The sequence below is a fragment of the Leptodactylus fuscus genome, chromosome 5 (genome assembly GCF_031893055.1).
Source record: "Leptodactylus fuscus isolate aLepFus1 chromosome 5, aLepFus1.hap2, whole genome shotgun sequence".
Classification (NCBI taxonomy): domain Eukaryota; kingdom Metazoa; phylum Chordata; class Amphibia; order Anura; family Leptodactylidae; genus Leptodactylus; species Leptodactylus fuscus.
In genome coordinates, this window is record NC_134269.1 from 65,933,410 (window position 1) to 65,953,570 (window position 20,161).

Here is a 20,161-nt window from a genome sequence, read left to right on the forward strand (position 1 = left end):
TCAGTTCAACTGAGCTGGATTTGGGTAAGTAAATTTAACCAATATACAGTCCAAGTTCCCATCCCAAACTCAGCTGTGCGGAGCAGCCCTACAGGTGGTTCCACACAATGTACTGGATGTAGCTATAGCTCAATGCAGCTCTCGGGCCACTAGTGCTTTCATTTCTCAGCAAGTTAGGGTTGGTTCACACTAGTGCTTGTATTCCGTCTGCAAGGAGTCCGCATGGAGACCACCCCGAACGGAATACCAACGCTAATGCAAGCGCTGTGCAGTTAAGCACACGGAGCCCATAGACTATAATGGGCTCCGTGTGCTTGCTGCGCACTGCCCGCACAATTCATTCGTGCGGGCAGTGCGCGGCAAGCACATGGAGCCCATTATAGTCTATGGGTTCCATGTGTTTTGCAAGCACATGGCTTGCAATTGCGATTGCATTCCGTCCGGGGGGGTCTCCAAGCGGACTCCTTGCGGACGGAATAGAAGCGCTAGTGTGAACCAACCCTTAAAGGCCAATTAACTTGAGATTTATATAATTACTGGTCATGAATTTTACTGTTACCACGTGGCCATTAATGACATACCGCTGGATTTAATTTGTGATTACCTGATGAAGGGGGAAAGACACCCTATATACCTGGACACAGTTGTAACTGCACTCAGTTCTGGTCCCACAGGAGGCACCACTAATAAGTGACACAATGATTAATTCCAGGCTATATATCATTACTATGGAGGTGGCACACTATGTACCTGGACGTAGTTATAACTGCACTGAGTTTTGGGACCACTGGGGGCACCACTAATAAATAAGTGACACAATGATTAATTCCAGGCTATATATCATTACTATGGAGGTGGCACACTATGTACCTGGATGTAGTTATAGCTGCACTCAGTTCTAGGACCACAGGGGGAGTCACTAATAAATAAGGGACACTGATTAATTTCAGGACATTTCTCATACGTATTTTTTCCTTATTAAGTGGTGATTTCACTTACATTCTACATTTAACAGAATTACTGGTTTACTGCAATATTGACAATTAGCAGTGGTGGTTAAAGACAGGAAAAAAAAATAGGTACGAAGGCCAAACATGTTAATATCTTATAACATTATTAACCCAAAACCCAGGAGTTTAGTTGAGAAGAAAAAATGTAAAATGATAGTTAAAGTAGTGATGTGTTTCAGCACAGAATGTAGCCAAAGGCATATCTGAATAAAGAGAGTGTAATGTGTGTGTACATGATTTATTTACTTTGTATAGTTTTATATAAAAATATAATAAAAGATTATCCTCAAACCAATACATTGTAGTGCAGGCATTCGTTTTTTGTTTCAGAACCATGAAATTAAAAAAACAACAACTGATAATCTAAAATACAAAGAATAAATTTGACAAAGCAAAAATGTTTCCTCAATGCAGGACACAGTCACGAACTAAAAGTACAGACAGCATTGTATATATGAAATACTACATGACAGTAAAGTACCACCCTTATACACTGAGTATGGCAATGCAGCACCAGTCTGCTACCAATAATGCTTCCCAGTGAAAGCAAAGGTATAGTCCATGAAAGACTGGCACCTATAACGCAAGTGCAGTGCTGGCTCGAAATGTACCACAACTGCAGAGGAAATGTGGTGGAGACCACCTCAGCAACATAGAAATATAGCCATAATCTATAACCCCATCACTGGCACATAAATCTAACTAAAACTAAACATACCATACAAAAAGCATAAGGATATGTTCACTTGGCGAAAAATGGTTTCTGCCATGCAAACTACCGCACGGCTAGTTGTAGCGGGATGTCGGTGCCGTGCATCAGCATTCCGCTGCGACACCCCATTCCTGATTAGGCCCAATTGAATGGGCCTAAACAGGAGCGTGTCTTGAGCCGCAGACGCTGTGGCTGAATCAGCCACGGAATCCATGACAAGATAGGTCATCTCGCTTCTTTTTTTCGCTATTAGCTAAAAAAGCGAGCGGCTCCCATTGAAGTCAATGGGAGCTGTTTTTGTAGGCGAATTTTGAGGCGGATTTGTTCTCGCTATCAAAGGAGTGGGTATGGAGTGTCAGTCCAAGGAATGACCACGAATGCCAATGGCAAAACAGCACAAGACGGTCAGATGTGTCGTACACAGAGTCATAAATGTAGTCATTGATCACAAATAATCCAGCAAAGAAATGCTTGCTTGATCTGATCAGCTTGGGAGGGCTGGGACATATTCTGGTACTGTGCTGAACCACCAGCGAGTCCTTAATCATCCTGTAAAATAAATATACAAACATAAGGCAAGTTTAGGTTGAAAGTTTATGTAATAAGGTTTCTAAATATAAAGGCCATAACGTGGTTAAACTGCCCCAAAATAAAAGTAGAGTCTCCTGCCTAACCATTTCATGTTAAGATTGTATAGAACTGTACCCGAGAAATGTCAAGTGGCTTTTATTACTGTCAAGAATCTTAGATGTGGAATTCATTTTGACACATCTGCTATATCATTAAGAGACTGGCACGTGGGAATATAAGAACATTTTAAGAAAAACAGTAACATTTAAGAATATGACAAGAATAAAAGAGATATATATAGCTTTAGTTCTCAGTCGTCATTGCTAAAGAGTGGCCAAAGAAGGGTTACATGGTCCGTCTCTCAATATACTGGCTGCGTCATTGGAATCCAAGGACTAAGGGTAAGTTCACATGGGTTTTTTTTGGTCAGGATTTTGAGGCCGTATCTGCCTCAAAATCCTGACCAAAAAGACGTCTCCCTTTGAAATCAATGGGAGCCGGACAGGTCTTTTTTCCGATAGCCGGAACAAACCAAACAAAAGAAGCGAGATGCTAATTCTTCAGGCCGATTTGCCTCGCGACATCCGCCTGAAGACACTCCCTCCTGACTAGGCCCATTCATTGGGCCTAATCCGGAGCGGAGTGTTGGACTGGATGCCGGTGCACTGCCCCGGCATTCAGTCGTGGTTACCCGTATTTTGGATCAGAACTGGAGGTGTCCTCCGCCTCAGGTTTCCGGTACAAAATACCCCGTGTGAACTTACACTAAGACTTTTGTAGAGAAACAAAGTCTGGGGATTCTATAAAAAAGAAAAAAAATGACTAGCTGCTATGTGTAATAACTACTCACATTTACTGGCATCATTTTTAAGGCACTTTAATGGCCATAAGAGATCTATTTTGTTATACATCCTAATGAATCTAAGTGATTTATAATGGAATTCACCAAATCCTCTTTAGTATTACCAGTAATAATATCATAGCAGAGCACGCTACATACTGTATAAAATGACTTGATATAAAGGCTCAAGCACTTGGCCATATTACAATTCCATTTTTGTAATAGGGCTTCCATAGTAGTGCAAGAGACCTTTACCATACCTTCAAATGTCTGCAACCTCCTAAGAAAAAGAATAGTGCCATGTTCCATTATATGGTGTATGTAGGATCATGTTCTCACTAAGCAGCACTGCTTCTCCTGAAGGACAACTCTGTATATACCAGATCTGACTATTATGTTTGAATATAGTCCCATTAAATATGTGATTTTAAATGTAGCACAACATTTTATTACTGTATTTACTCGAGTATAAGCCGACCTGAATATAAGCCGAGGCCCCTAATATTACCACAAAAAACTGGGAAAACATATCGACTCGAGTATAAGCCGAGGGGGGGGGGGGGGGGGAGGAATGCAGCAACTACTGGAAAATTTCAAAAATTAAAATGGCCGGAGTTTTTGGGTGCAGTAGTTGCTGGGTGGTGGGGAAGGGGTGTTTTGGTTGTCTGTCTGCCCCTTCCCTGAGCTTGAGGACTGAGTTTTTTCCCCCCACTTGGATTTCAGCCTGGCTGAATATAGGGTATCTGCAGAGCTCTTATCAACCCCTACCCGATGGAACAGGAGCACTGCAGATACCCTATATTCAGCAGACCAGGCACTTTCAGACACAGGGATACCTATTGTGTATGTGTTTCACAGTCATTTTCTACTGACTGGTCATAGACACTCTACCGCCGCCCAACCCAACTTGAGTATAAGCCGAGGGGGGCTTCTTCAGCACAAAAACTATCCTGAAAAACTCGGCTTATACTTGCGTATATACGGTATATACTAACAGGCAACAATATTACAAAGTGCTAAAATAATAGTGTCCTCTATTGCATCATGTGATGAACAATCAAGCTATGTCCTTCCACAGACAAAGACAGGAAATCTGAAGACTATAAAAATATCTCCAACTGGTTCAAGTAAACAGAACATGCAAATTCCTATGTAGACAATGCTTTTGAGGAAATATGTATTCACTAGAATTGCAGCAAGGATTGTTCACCTCTGTACAGCGTATTATAGGTTGTGCGGATAGGTAGCATAACACCCACAAAATGGATTTCCTTACTGTGTCAATTTAAGTGCCATTTAAAACTGGATACCATTTTTAGGAGTAATGCTCATATTCAATATGAAGATACACAAGTTATCTATATCTTCATGATACATACATCTTATGATTCAGTTACATAACATAAGGGCCTGCTAATATGCTCCCATCCTAGAGGATAAAATGTACCTCATAAGTGCCAACAATTGGACTTTTTTGGCATATATCCCCAAGTCATATTGTAAAGTCTGTTAGGGTATGTTCACACAGAAATTTTTGCAGGAGGATTCTATCTTGAAAAACCCATTGAAATCAATGGGGAAATGCTGAAAAAATGGGATACGGTTTTGATGCGGTTTTTTTTGCATCAAAACTGCAAAAAACACAATGTAAAAAAAAAATATGTAAAAAAAAAAGTTTAATTTCTGAAGCAGATTTGCAAAAAAACTCCCTGTGAACATAACTTTAGAGTTGGATATAATACTGTATATAATTTATATAATAGCCACCTTCAACCGATATCATTAAAGAGGCAGCTTTGGATGAGAGCCAGTTTACGTACCTTTTTGCCCCCATATATATTTAAAAGTAGCCTATCCCTTTAATAGTATATTGGACACTGGTAAGTTGTTATAGTTTTCATACCCATTCATCATCTTCAGCTCCATCACCTTGACCACGGGCCTCAGGTGCGGGATCAGCACTGTGAGATTTATTGGCCATTATGTTGTCTGTCCAGGAAGCACCAGTCGGAGCATCTCCAGCAAAATTACATTTTGTCACTGTTCCACTGTCAATTTTTGCTAAGGAAACTAAAGGACAGAAAAGGTATCACTTTCGACCGTCATTGGCAGTATTGATGCAGCAGGGAGATACACCATTATTATTAAAACACATCACCTGAAAGCCAAGTGTCTGGCTATAATATGATACTGTTTTTTTGTTTGTTTCTTACGTTCCCTTATCTGGCCATATAGACACAGCATGAATTTGTCATTGGTGGAATGTCAGCAAATTCTGCATCTAAATCCAAACAGAATCCTGGGTGTCCGAGCATGGCGTATCTAATTGTATGGAAATTCTGACTACTGTGACAAGCTTACATCATGCAAAAGATTTGTTGTTTTTTTTCCCACTAAGACAATAAACAGACAATAAATATTCTATTAGTCTGGGTAAAAATATCTGGTCCTCAGTCTGTGAGAGAAACAATGCGAACAAAAGACAGAATAACTTATAGAGGACTCTTCACCAACTCCAATTCTTTGTATCGCTCGATAAGTGTCAATCCATTGATTCTGGTGCTGTTGGAATTTTTCTCTAGTCCCTATTAGAGATGAGCGAACACTGTTCGGATCAGCCGTTCCGAACAGCACACTCCCATAGAAATGAATGGAAGCATCTGGCATGGCGACCGGCCGCTGGCAAAGTGTACGTGACAGGTGCTTCCATTAATTTCTATGGGAGCGTGCTGTTCGGAACGGCTTATCCGAACAGTGTTCGCTCATCTCTAGTCCCTATCATTCCCAAACAGTCATTACTGATAGTTTCAGCACCCAATATCCTAAATAAGCTCTCTACTGTTAAGTGGGTGGTCCCTGTGTTTGCTCCAGCCCAAGACTGCTCCCTTGACAGAAAGCCTATTTAATACATTGGGTCATGAAACTAACAGCACTGATTGCTCAGGGATGGTGAAGGCTGGAGAGAGAGAAAAAAAGGCTATCTGTACCAGAATAAGTGGAGCAGCACCTACTAAAGGATGCAAAGAAGGAGAAGTGGTGGAAGGTCTTCTTTAATAATATGCTATCCAACCGGGAAACTACAAGCTGTTTATGTAACAGCTATAGGAAACCCGTTAATGTATATGGTCATGTAATTACAGCAGCCTCTGCACAAATTCAATCAGCCTCCGTGTAAGAGGTTCAAGACTGTAGGGATGAGGGGGTGAAAAGTTTAATGAGCTAGCTTGAAAAATCTGTGATCTGTGAGATCTTGATCTATAAGTGGTGTGAAGGTTTTATTTCTCATTGGTAGTAAACTTGAAATATCCCAGCAAAATAATTTACTGAACCTGCATAATCTACCCAAAAAGCATAAAAGTGGCTTCTGTAATGACATAAAAGTAAGGCTGTAAAACTTATGGAGCTATACACCAGAATACCACTACTTGTTGGTTGCAGTTGATAGATTAGAATTTATGGTGTCCTGCATTGCAGGCTTGATATTGGCTAACAATAATGCATTCAACAAGACATGGAGAATGCAGCATGCTGGAGAAGATAGAAGATACTCTTACTAGAGCAACAATCTTACATATAAATGGTCCATCTCCCAAGGTTTTCACACGTAACTGTTCACCAAACTCCAGTTCAGTTTTCTCCATTTCAGCTTCTGGTAGCCAAAATGCCACACCATCTCTGGGGGTAAACCTCATACTGATTTTTAGCAAGTCCTCCTTGTTAATAATATGTTTAAGCTCCTCTGTCTGTAGTCTGTCTGTTTCACCTTTCGCTTCCACCTCTAGTGAAGAAGATCGTAAAGTCAATTATGTAAAAATCATTGTGATAACTCATATTTTAATATACAGTAGTAGAGAATTAGCTCAACACTTTCACAACCAATGAAGCATGTAATGTGGGTATATTTAATTTTTTTGTTCATGTAGTGGCCCCATAAGAATTGTCCAATTTTGCACTGGTATATTTTGTATATCGTTTGTGTGTGTCCCTAGGCGTCATGTGATCATGTGTATCTCATTTCAAATATCAGTGAAAAACCTGCGATCGGTTGTTATGGAGACCTGAAGTAAAGCTGTGTGTATGTGACTTTGTGTAACAGTGTCACCCACAGTGCCATGCCCCTTTAAGGCTGACATAAAGTAGTGAAGAAAAATGGCAGGGTTGCTATGGAATCCTTGAGTAAAACTCTAATATGTGGTACTCTGTTAAAAGCCATGTATCTATTCCTCCAGCGTGTGGTACTGTGTGCTGACGCACGTATCTATTCCACTGGCATGTGTTACTGTGTGGAGTGGTGCGTATCTAATCCTCTAGCGTGTGATACTGTGTGCAGTGGCGCGTATCTAATCCTCCCGTGTGGTATTGTGTGCATTGGTGCATATCTAATCCACTGGCGAGTGGTAATGTGTGCAGTGGCACATATCCAATCCTCTGGCATGTGGTATTGTGTGCAGTGGCGCATATCTAATCCTCTGGCGTGTAGATTTGTGTGAAGACGCGTGTATCTAATCCTCTGGCGCTTGGTACTGTGTGCATACGCGCGTATCTAATCCTCTGGCTTGTGGTACTGTGTGCAGACATGCGTATTTAATCCTCCAGCGTGTGGTACTGTGTGCTGAGTTGTGTATCTAATCCTCGAGCGTGTGGTACTGTGTGCAGACGCACGTATCTAATCCTCCGGTATTGTGTAAAGATGCGCGTATCTAATCCTCCGGTATTGTGTAAAGATGTGCGTATCTAATCCTCCGGCATGTGGAACTATGCGCAGACGTGCGTATCTAATGCTGCGGCATGTGTAACTGTTTATAGACGCACGTATCTAATCCTCCGGCGTGTGGAACTGTGTGCAGACGCGCGTATCTAATCCTCCGGTATTTGTGTAAACATGTGCGTATCTAATCCTCCGGCATGTGGAACTATGCGCAGACGTGCGTATCTAATGCTGCGGCATGTGTAACTGTTTATAGACGCACGTATCTAATCCTCCGGCGTGTGGAACTGTGTGCAGATGTGCGTATCTAATCCTCTGGCATGTGGTACTGTGTGCTGACTTGTGTATCTAGTCCTCCAGCATGTGGTACTGTGTGCAGACGCATGTATCCTAACCCTTCCCATGTGGTATTGTGCAGTGGCACGTATCTAATCTTCCAAGGTGTGGTATTATGTAAAGACGAGCGTATCTCATCCTCTGGCGTGTGGAACTGTGCGCAGACGCGCATATCTATTCCTGCGGCATGTGGACCTGTGTATAGATGCACGTATCCAATCCTCTGGCGTGTGGAACTGTGTGCAGACGTGCGTATCTAATCCTCCGGCGTGTGGTACTGTGTGAAGATGTGCGTATCTAATCCTCTGGCGTGTGATATTGTGTGCTGACCTGTGTATCTAATCCTCTGGTGTGTGGTACTTTGTGCAGACACGCATACCTAATACTTTGGCATGTGGAACTGTGTGCAGACGCGTGTATTTAATCCTCTGGCGTGTGATACTTTATGCAGACCTGTGTATCTAATCCTCCAGCGTGTGGTACTTTGTGCAGACGCGCGTATCTAATCCTCTGGCATGTAGAACTGTGTGCAGACGCACGTATCTAATCTTTAGCCATGTGGTACTTTGTGCAGATGCGCGTATCTAATCCTCTGGCGTGTGATACTGTGTGCTGACCTGTGTATCTAATCCTTCAGCGTGTGGTACTGTGTGTAGATGTGCGTATATAATCCTTTGGGTTGTGAAACTATGTTCAGACCTGCATATCTAATCCTCTGGCATGTGATACTGTGCGCTGACCTGTGTATCTAATCCTTCAGTGGGCGGAACTTTGAGCAGATGTGCGTATCTAATCCTCTGGTGTGTGAAACTGTGTGAAGAAGTGCTATCTAAATCTCTGATGTGTGTATCTCAGTTTGTATATCAGTGTTGGATCATACATGTGGAGTGACCGTGTGTATTGCACTTGGAATAGGAGTGAAAGACTTGCAGGTTTGTTTTGGCTAATGGGGGGTCAGGGTGTTGGGAAAGCTGTATCTCCAGAACGGTACGTCTGAGTGAGTTGGATTCTTGTCTTAAACCTTCCCGGACACCTTAAGTATCTATGTGCCAAATTTGGTGAAGATCGGTCCAGTCGTTTGGTCGCGCATAGAGAACAGACACACAGACAAGAATTCATTTTTATAATATAGAGAAGATATAGATTTAGAATAATACCAGACTGACGCTAGGTTCACACCTGCGTTCTGGTCTCCGTTCTGTGGTTTCCGTCTTCTACATGCAAGAAGACAGAAACCACAGACCGGGTCCGGCCGTGAGCGGCGGTGAGCGTTTTATGCTCTCCGACGCGAAACCGGATTTTTTAATCCGGACACAGAGTACTGCATGTCCGACTCTGTGTCCGGATTAAAAAACCCGGTTTCGCGGTGGAGAGCATAAAACGCTCACCGCCGCTCACAGTCGGACAGCTTTCTCACCCATTTATTTGAATGGGTGAGAAAGACTCCTGCAGGTTTCCGTCTCCTGCTCTGTTTTATGCAGGAAACGGAAACCTGCATAACGGAATGTCGGGCGCAGATGTGAACGAGCCCTTAGTACTCTAGGTGCAGTATTCAGGGCACAGCAGACTTTTTTCTTCCATTATTTTTTTCTTGTGGTGTTTTGCACCCCACTGCCTCTCTTTAAACTTGGGTGCAAAACACCCTAGTTCTTAAGTCTGGTGGATGATATCCCCTATCCACAAAACTTATGGCTGAAGAACCTCTTTAATATTTCATGTCCAAGAAGTCTCATCAACACACTGACTCCAAAATATTATGTAATAAACAATCACCTATAATTTGCATATGTCTTTTTTTCTTTACTGGAATTCATAATAGTTGCGTTTCAGGAAAATACTTATTTTTGTAGTTCTTTATAATAATAAGATTGTATAAACATATATAGATGTAATACCTACTGTAAGAAGACAAGAGATAGCCAGTGTTCACCTTCTTAGTATCACTGAAGTTCGGCTCTATTTCATTCCCCTTACTATCAAACTTCCTCCTATGTATCTTGTTTGGTCTTAAGTAGAGAATGTACCATCGTTCCTAAAATCCCACAAGACAAAAAAAGATGGTCAGATAAAATTCTCCTAAAGTCAGAGAATAAGATGATCTCTTTTAAGAGGACCTTTCACCTCCTCCACTAATTCTAGTTCTTAGCATCTGTTAATAGTCACTGCTCCACTGATTCCAGCGCAGTTAGAAGTCCTTAGGCTAAGTTCACACTTGAATTACGTGTAGCCAATAAGCTGTGGAAATTTCGCTTTAGAGTTAAGCACATATGTTATATAGATGCCATTATAAAAAAATAATAATAATACATTCCAACTTTTGACTTTCTGTCAAAAAGCCACAGCATTTTTTGCAGGGATTGGTTGAATGGGGCCTTAGCCTAAAATGGCAGATATTTCACATACAGTCCTATGAAAAAGTTTGGGCACCCCTATTAATCTTAATCATTTTTTGTTCTAAATATTTTGGTGTTTGCAACAGCCATTTCAGTTTGATATATCTAATAACTGATGGACACAGTAATATTTCAGGATTGAAATGAGGTTTATTGTACTAACAGAAAATGTGCAATATGCATTAAACCAAAATTTGACCGGTGCAAAAGTATGGGCACCCTTATCATTTTATTGATTTGAATTCCCCTAACTACTTTTTACTGACTTACTGAAGCACAAAATTGGTTTTGTAACCTCAGTGAGCTTTGAACTTCATAGCCAGATGTATCCAATCATAAGAAAAGGTATTTAAGGTGGCCAATTGCAAGTTGATCTCCTATTTGAATCTCCTCTGAAGAGTGGCATCATGGGCTACTCAAAACAACTCTCAAATGATCTGAAAACAAAGATTGTTCAACATAGTTGTTCAGGGGAAGGATACAAAAAGTTGTCTCAGAGATTTAACCTGTCAGTTTCCACTGTGAGGAACATAGTAAGGAAATGGAAGACCACAGGGACAGTTCTTGTTAAGCCCAGAAGTGGCAGGCCAAGAAAAATATCAGAAAGGCAGAGAAGAAGAATGGTGAGAACAGTCAAGGACAATCCACAGACCACCTCCAAAGAGCTGCAGCATCATCTTGCTGCAGATGGTGTCACTGTGCATCGGTCAACTATACAGCGCACTTTGCACAAATAGAAGCTGTATGGGAGAGTGATGAGAAAGAAGCCGTTTCTGCACGTACGCCACAAATAGAGTTGCCTGAGGTATGAAAAAGCACATTTGGACAAGGCAGCTTCATTTTGGAAACAAAAATTGAGTTGTTTGGTTATAAAAAAAGGCGTTATGCATGGCGTCCAAAAAGAAACAGCATTCCAAGAAAAACACATGCTACCCACTGTAAAATTTGGTGGAGGTTCCATCATGCTTTGGGGCTGTGTGGCCAATGCCGGCATCGGGAATCTTGTTAAAGTTGAGAGTCGCATGGATTCCACTCAGTATCAGCAGATTCTTGAGAATAATGTTCAAGAATCAGTGACGAAGTTGAAGTTACGCCGGGGATGGATATTTCAGCAAGACAATGATCCAAAACACCGCTCCAAATCCTCAGGCATTCATGCAGAGGAACAATTACAATGTTCTGGAATGGCCATCCCAGTCCCCAGACCTGAATATCATTGAACATCTGTGGGATGATTTGAAGCGGGCTGTCCATGCTCGGCGACCATCTAACTTAACTGAACTTGAATTGTTTGTCCAAAATACCTTTATCCAGGATCCAGGAACTGATTAAAAGCTACAGGAAGCGACTAGAGGCTGTTATCTTTGCAAAAGGAGGATCTACTAAATATTAATGTCACTTTTCTGTTGAGGTGCCCATACTTTTGCACCGGTCAAATTTTGGTTTAATGCATATTGCACATTTTCTGTTAGTACAATAAACCTCATTTCAATCCTGAAATATTACTGTGTCCATCAGTTATTAGATATATCAAACTGAAATGGCTGTTATAAACACCAAAATATTTAGAACTAAAAATGATTAAGATTAATAGGGGTGCCCAAACTTTTTCATAGGACTGTACATGGTCACGGTGGGAGTTTGTGGTGAGAATGCCCCACTGTACAGCCAAAAGGGACTGACATTCAAAGTTGTGTCATTATTACTAACACCTCAAGGGTCATGTATTGAAAATAGGACTGAGTGTCCCTTGCAATCCATCCCCTATATATTTGTATATACTGCGATATATAGGCCATTTAGTTCAGGAAGGACTATGTTTGTGCACAAAGACCTCTCCTATTATATACAAATCAAATTCCTATATTGGCCAAACCAAAAACATGTGTCTATAGATGTGTATTTAGAGACCTCAGTTATAATATACTGATCTGCATGTATGCTACAGACGCAGTGTAGAAAGACCCTAATACATATGTGGGTTGTGCTGTGCAAGTGCTATGTATTGGGGCGGATTGATGAAGGGGAACTGTACAGAACAGATTCTACTTGTCCTATTTTTTAATTGATTTCTAATGTTAGCTTCAAATAAAACTGCATCAAAATGGCATGTGTGAAAACTCTCAAAGTGTACTGAAGGAAAATATTCTTCATCTAAGCTGATTACCGAAGTAGGAACAAAATTCAATTCAGAGGAATAGTGGCACTGCCAAAGCCATCTGAAATCTAGGACTCATATAAAGAGAGTGGAAGACATATTCTTATTAGTGTGTGGATGGCGGTAGGTGAAGCTGTAGTCAGCTCGAACAGTCCAAAGCCCTTAGTGCGAGATGTGATTTCACTTGTCAGAAAGATCATTACACAACTTCTTCTTCCCCAGCTCTGGGCATGTATTTTTATCTGTGAACAGACTATACTTTCACGCTCCATTTAATCTCTTTGGTTTGATCTCTGTATCGCTCACATCCTGTTGGGTATCAGAAGTATGGGAAGACAAAGGCTTAATACATATAGAAATAACATAAAAAATAAAGGGCTAAAACAAACATCAGAAAATAAAAGCAGCACATCAGACAAGTGAACCCCAGGAACTGAGCAGCGATTGCATGTAAGCAGCGGAATTGATCTCCGTAGCTCAGCGGCACGGTATTCACCATGCCGTCTACAAACTCGTGTAGATGTAATTGTACAGCTAAAAAAAAAAATCAATAAAACATACTGCCGCTTGACTGCAAGACATCTGAAGTATAAAAGAGAACTATTTGGGTAAGACTAGGCTCCTTAGCACAATCTATAAAGCCCACTCCCATCCTTCTTAATCAATATTCCAGCTGCAGATAAGGAGCCGAATTCATAGAACGTGCCTGCAAACTAATACAAAAACTGGAGCCTAGAAAATACTCGAACAGAGGGACAAAAAGGTATACAAAAAATAAAACACTGCTAACAGGCAGCCATTTTTTTCCTCAGCCTTTGTGTGCTGCAATATGGGCTCTGCTGGGTGCCAAATGTACAGAGCCCTAACATAAAAGAATTGCTTCTAGGAGAGAATAGCTCTATACATATAGCACACGACAGAATGTGCCACTAACCTGATGAAAAAGAAGCTGTGTATGTGTATGCCGAGAAGGCTGCGAAAAAGGATGGCTGAAATAATCAAAAGTTTATACCCACAATTTGTCCTGTAAGTATATACTGTGTACTGTCTGCATGTATCACACTTCAGCTTTTAGTGAGGGGAAAAGGGAAGGCGAATGTACATTCCAATAATGTCATGATCCATCATGGGATGGTGCATCTTTAAAATCTGGGTCCAATTTCCAGCACCCTTAGAATGAGCTCAGTGAAAGGGCCACAGTATTGTGGCAACCTCAGCCGCCACTCCATAGTTTATTAGGCACAACACCATCTGCTTTGTTGTGGTACTGGTACCTGGTTCTGCATGTTACAGCAGGTTAGTCATAGTCACTCGGATCTGTGTGCAGTACCGGGCACAGCCACAATACAACGTATGGAAGTGTGTGTTGTAATGAGGAGGATGCAGAGATCATCTCTGGCTTACAATTGGTAGGGTTGCAGGATAGACCATCAATTGTAAATGCTAAGAAATCTCTTTTAGGTTAAAGCCCCAAGTAGCATCCTGCAGCAAAAAAAGCAGTGGACTTTCTGCTTCAATGATAGCTATAGGGAAAGCACCAACGTTTATGTAGGTGTAATAGACATACATACTTCAATTTCCAAAACCGCAGTCGGTTTTGGATATCACAGCTTGTCCGCAGCATGTATTTTCCCACACTTTGGGGGTGGGATTCGCTAACATCCCATCCACTATGCAGTGACTGTAAAAACACTGCATATTTTTCTGGCACACGGCCTTAAGACGATTGTCCATTATCAGCAAAAGGGAGCTGCAAGTAGTACTTGGAACTCATGTAATAGGTAGTCAGACCAGGTCCACCAGAGCGAGAAAGACTAAACGGCTACTTACCTTCTTCCCTTTGATGTCTGTTATAGTATGGCGAGAGTAATCCACTAGCGTCCCTTCCAGAAGTATGCCTGGTCCACTACAGAAACCAATAAAACAATGTGATAATAAACGCCAGAGATATGTAACCTCCTGGAATCAGATGAATCTAAGTTTTAATCTTTTATGGACCTGTTTATTATGAGCATTAAAGCTAAGGCCCCACATTGGAGAAAAGAAACTTTTTTTGTTGCTGTGCTTTTTTGAGTCAAACCAAGGAGTGGCCACGAAAGGAATAGGAAATATATAGGATGTAGTTACACTTCCATCTGCTAAATCCACTCCTGACTTTAGCTCAAAAAACGGCAGCAAAATCTGCAAAAGACTAAGGCTAAGGCCCTCTAGGGACATCCCACAGCCAAAAAGTGTTCCCGCAAAAAGTACGGCGGCAATGCATCGCGGTTCTTCCCGCAGTGTTTTAAACAGAAAGTTTGCTGAGTTTTCCTCCACGGATTTCTGTTACAATTATACCTATGGGGAAACCGCCGGTGTTTCTATAGATATAATTGACATGCTGCAATTTCCAGAACCATGCCAGTTTTGGATATCGCGGTGTGTCCGAACCCCAGTTTCTACTGCAAAGTGGGCATGGGATTCACTTTGTACTGTAAAACGCTGCGGGAAAATCGCGGTGTTTACGGCCCGTGAGGTCCCGGCCTAAAGAGGTTTCCATGGCCACCTACCCTCATTTCTGGCCTCAAGACCCTCAAGCTTGTGCTAGTCCGTGCTGGCACCTGCTGGGCTGGAAGTGAAGTGGCTGAGGTAACTACTGTTGCCAATCACGGGTGATGTCACTGCTAATACATCATATGTGAGTGGGAGTCAAGTGACTGGCAGCAGTGGTCACCCGAGCTCTTTCATTTACAGCCCACCAAATGCCAGTACAAAATGCGAAACCAAATTCAGAGTGGAAGACAGAGTAGGTGAGTTTTTCCTCTTTTTTTTTATTGACAAGCCCACATCAACCGCATGATTACATCACTAGGGAGCAGTGGTTGTTATTGGCTGTGGCGTCTAGGGGTTAAACTACCAAATCAGAGTAATATCTGTTATAGGAAGCTAAAGCAGCAGTAGGGGCTTTGCAAGGTCCCATGCATGAGAAGAATCTGGCCAGAAGCTCCAAACCATACATGGACCACATTTCATGGCCTGAACCCAGTCAGAAGACCAGGACTCCCTGAATCATAGTGATCTCCACCTCCTCGCGGTCCTACTGTCCTCACTATATACAGTACAGGGAAGGGCAGTGTAGGCTGGGACTACTAGTGTAACAGATCATGGATATCTGGAGTCTAACAGGTAATACCCAGGTTTCAATTCATTTATACATTTCTAGGAGGAATAACAGAGGAACCGCGCAACGCAGATTTCTGAGAAAAGATGCTCCACAATTGTTACTATATACAGACATGTCAGAGGAGATGACAGATCCTCTTCTATTCCCACTACCTTTGGGTACTGCCTTTGAAATAGAAGTTTCTTTGCTTTGTTAACTTCTTTCCCATCACCAGATTTCTTACAAGGAACCGTCGCTGCCTTCCTGATCGCTATATACACAGTGCTCAAATGGCGAAGGGAAATGTGTATACAGTATATAGAAGCCAGGGCCTCCTCCTAAATCTATTGGGTGTCCTTTCGCTATAATAGGAACCTATGCCGGGTAGAACTGGTGTACATTACTATACTCATGGCATAAAACTGGTGTCCGTTATAATAAATCACTCGGGGTCCCCACTCCGCCAAAATTCATGCAATGTGGCAGGAGAGACGCCAATAATATCCCAAATGACGTATACTCCCCCCTCCCCCTTCAGGGATAAATTGTAGAAAAAATGCAGGAAAAATTCTGTATAACTTAAAAAAAAGCCATAGATAGGGGGGAAACATAAAAACACAAAGTAATACGGGGATTTCCAAGCTTTTTATTTTCAATAAGGTGGCCCAATAGGAAACTTTTACCAGTGTCCCCCAATGTTTACAGTGCTGTAAGGTATGACATCTCCATCATGTGGCCCAATCCTGTATTATCGCAGCCGGTAGCGCACTAGTTGCAGCCCCTTCCTATTCCCCCCTGTATGCCCGGGCTGCACCTCCTCCTATATCAGCCTATATAGCCGGCACACAGCGCTGTGCCCACTCCTCATACCTCTGGTATATCGCCGGCTGCCACTCCCCGGGCACCCTCTCATCATGCACCGGCTTATTCTGCAAGGCACTATCGTGATAGATCCGGCTCATCGTGACAGTAGTTCTCCACACTCAGGCCGGAAAGAGAGCACTCAGCTGCTGAAGGAACCAGTGCAGTGCTCCGGGCCATGGAGGTGACAGGAACTGTGCATGTACATAACACTACGGCAGACGTGTACCCTGTGTATACTGTGTCAGTATATAACTCAGTATGTAAGCTGTAATGTTATATATCATTAACTACTAGCTACTACAATAATAGAACACCCCCTCCACTGCGTGCACATGGTACAGTCTGTAATGATATTCCCTCCTTCCTGGGAGTAAAGCGTCAGTAGTGGGCACAGTGTCATGTCTGCAGGTGAGGGCAGGAGGGTGGATTGTACACTGTATATACATATATTCAGATGGTATACAGTGCATACAGCTACATAATATATACAGTATATTATATATACTCAGTTATACTCATTTGTTATACAGTGTATACCGCTACAAAAGTTACACATTCTATACACCTTTATATACTCATATGTTATACAGTGTATACCGCTACAAAAGTTACACAACCTGTATACATGTATATACTCCTGTTATACAGTGTATACAGCTACACAAGTTACACAACCTGTATATATGTATATACTCCTGTTATACAGTTACACAACTCCCATAAGTTAAAATACTTTCTCTCCATTTAAAACTGAAAATTAGCAAACTTTACAATATAGTGATTCCAGTTTTGTGCCTTACTATTGGATATGCATCCTCCGCTGCTCCTATAACACAGTCACATTCATTTCTTTGTGAATGGGGGCATCAAAATATGGATCATTTTCTATTTTTGTTTGTTTTCACAGATCCCTCCATATACTGTAATGTATAAGGGATCGGTGAAAATAGCCACCTCTCAGGGGCAAACGACCATGAAAAATGGTGGAGTAAATGTACTGTAGGCTTAGGACAGCCGTACACATTAGCCAAGATTTACTAATAGCATGTTTCCCTGAAAATAAGGCCTACCCCAAAAACAAGCCATAGCATGATTTTTCAGGATTTTTGGAGACTGTCTTATTTTCAGGGGGAAACTCAGTAGTGTAAATTTACGCTGGGTTCACACCTGCGTTTGGGGTCTCCGTTCTATGGTTTCCGTCTTCTGCATGGCAGAAGACGGAAACCATAGACCGGGTCCGGCCGTGCGCGGCGGTGAGCGTTTTAGGCTCTCCGCCGCGAAACCGGATTTTTTTATCCGGACACAGAGTACTGCATGTCCGACTCTGTGTCCGGATTATAAAACCCGGTTTCGCGGCGGAGAGCCTAAAACGCTCACCGCCGCGCACGGCCGGACATCTCTCTCACCCATTCAAATGAATGGGTGAGAGAGACTCCTGCAGGTTTCCGTATCCTGCCTGTGTTTTAGGCAGGAAACGGAAACCTAAGTACGGAGTGCCGGGCCGCAGATGTGAACGAGCCCTTAGACAGACAGCCTGATTTATCACAGTGTCTGATTCTGGATGATGTTGTTGGGAGGCAGGGACTCCTAGCAGCTTAGATAACTATTTTGATAGGAGTCATTCCCAGTATAAGTTGCAGGCCAGTAATTCTAGCCAACACACGGACCAAGTTTCACGGCTGAAGCTTGCTCGTATGAATGCGCCCTAATACTAATGTTACTGTCACAACTACAACCACAGTCTCACGATGCGAAGTTTGTGCAGATGTTGCAAGACAATACAGTGATCTTTAGTTGTGTGTTAGGAGTCACAGCCAGATATTGCTGTGTAACCTCAGTCCAAGGCCGGTGGTCCCACGAAACGTAAACTCCACAACAAAAACCACGGGGCCTTAGCCTTTTGGTAGAGTTTGCGTAGTCTGCTCAAGTTCAGACTGACAACAATATGAGGAAAGCTTCTGAGCTGCTACGGTATGCAACATACAGAAAACTGTCATACCTAGAGGAACCGGTGACCCCAAATATGCCAAAATGTGTATGTTAGACGTTTTAATATGTTGCTATACACTATTTTTCCATAGCATTTTCAACTAAAAAAGAAAAACTATGGAAAATACAGTGACAAACAGTTATAACGGTTTGGGTGCTATGACATGTATGCCAGAAAACTGCTTAGAAGTGGCACATCTTTGGCACATTATCTTTTTTTTTGCAATAGATGCACCACTGGATGGCGTAGATTTCAGTTCTGGGATAGACTAAAATTAAGAGACTGAATAATTCTTGTACAAAGGGCTCCAGTTGTGGGCAAAAGGAACTTCACCTTTAGGCTAAGGCGGGCCATAGCGGGCCGCAGCAAAAAAAAAAAAGCAATTAAAAAAAAGATGGCAACACATTTCAGTTTTTCCTGACCGATTTTTAAAGAAAGTCCACAGGAGTTTCCTCTTTGCAGAGACTGTAAAACGCTGTGGTTTTTTCCATGGCGTTTATGCCTTGTTGGGCCCCCGGCCTTAAAGGGTTGTCCAGAAATTACATATTTTTGCGAGGAGACAGGTGTAGAATAAAATAAAAAATCATACTCTCCTCTCCCTGGCTCTCTGATGTCCAGCAGCTCCCAAGGGCTTGTTCCAGCAGAATTCCTTGCCACATGTGACTGCTTAGGCCAATCAGAGGGCGAAGTAAAGGAACCGGATTTCACAGGTGATGTACTAGTATGTAAGTGACATCTGGGGTCCTTTCATTAGGCCACTGATTGGCTTCAGTGGTCAAGTGTGGCGAGGACTTCCACCGGGACAACTCTGGGCACGACTGGACAGTGTCCTGGGACACTGGAGTGCCAGGGACAGTTGAGTATGATATACACTATGTATCTGGACACCTGGCTGAAAATGACTTACAAGTTTGTGGCGCCCAACATCGGTAATGCTGGAATTCAATATGACGTTGGCCCACCCTTAGCCTTGATGACAGCTTCCACTCTCGCAGGCATACGTTCAATCAGGTGCTGGAAGGTTTCTTGGGGAATGGCAGCCCATTCTTCACGGAGTGCTGCACTGAGGAGAGGTATTGATTTAGGTCGCTGAGGCCTGGTACGAAGTCGGCGTTCCAAAACATCCCAAAGGTGTTCTATAGGATTCAAGTCAGGACTCTGTGCAGGCCAGTCCATTACAGAGTTGATATTGTCGTGTAACCACTCCGCCACAGTCCGTGCAGTATGAACAGGTGCTCGATCGTGTTGTACGATGCAATCGCCATCCCCGAATTGCTCTTCAACAGTGGGAAGCAAGAAGGTGTTTAAAACATCAATGTAGGTCTGTGCTGTGATAGTGCCATGCAAAACAACAAGGGGTGCAAGCCCCCTCCATGAAAAACACAACCACACCATAACACCACCGCCTCTGAATTTTACTGTTGGCACTACACATGC

General features: G+C 42.4%; 1 protein-coding gene across 1 annotated transcript; it reads right to left on the minus strand.

Moving 5' to 3' along the window:
- Window positions 1-1,875: 1,875 nt before the first annotated feature.
- Window positions 1,876-16,870, minus strand: ARPIN (actin related protein 2/3 complex inhibitor). The gene is made up of 6 exons (XM_075273310.1): window positions 16,741-16,870; window positions 14,559-14,634; window positions 10,077-10,209; window positions 6,705-6,911; window positions 5,037-5,203; window positions 1,876-2,271 (listed from the first exon to the last, which is right to left on the minus strand). The coding sequence occupies exons 1-6, from the start codon at window positions 16,830-16,832 to the stop codon at window positions 2,263-2,265; spliced, it is 684 nt and encodes a 227-aa protein (XP_075129411.1). The 5' UTR covers window positions 16,833-16,870; the 3' UTR covers window positions 1,876-2,262.
- Window positions 16,871-20,161: the final 3,291 nt, after the last annotated feature.

Coding starts and splice junctions, on each gene's coding strand:
- ARPIN (XM_075273310.1), bottom strand. CDS start 16,832: ATGAGCCGGATCTATCACGATAGTGCCTTGCAGAATAAGCCGGTGCAT. Junction 14,635..16,740: donor CAGCCGGCGATATACCAGAG/GTATGAGGAGTG, acceptor TGGTTTCTGTAG/TGGACCAGGCATACTTCTGG. Junction 10,210..14,558: donor CAGACATCAAAGGGAAGAAG/GTAAGTAGCCGT, acceptor GTGGGATTTTAG/GAACGATGGTACATTCTCTA.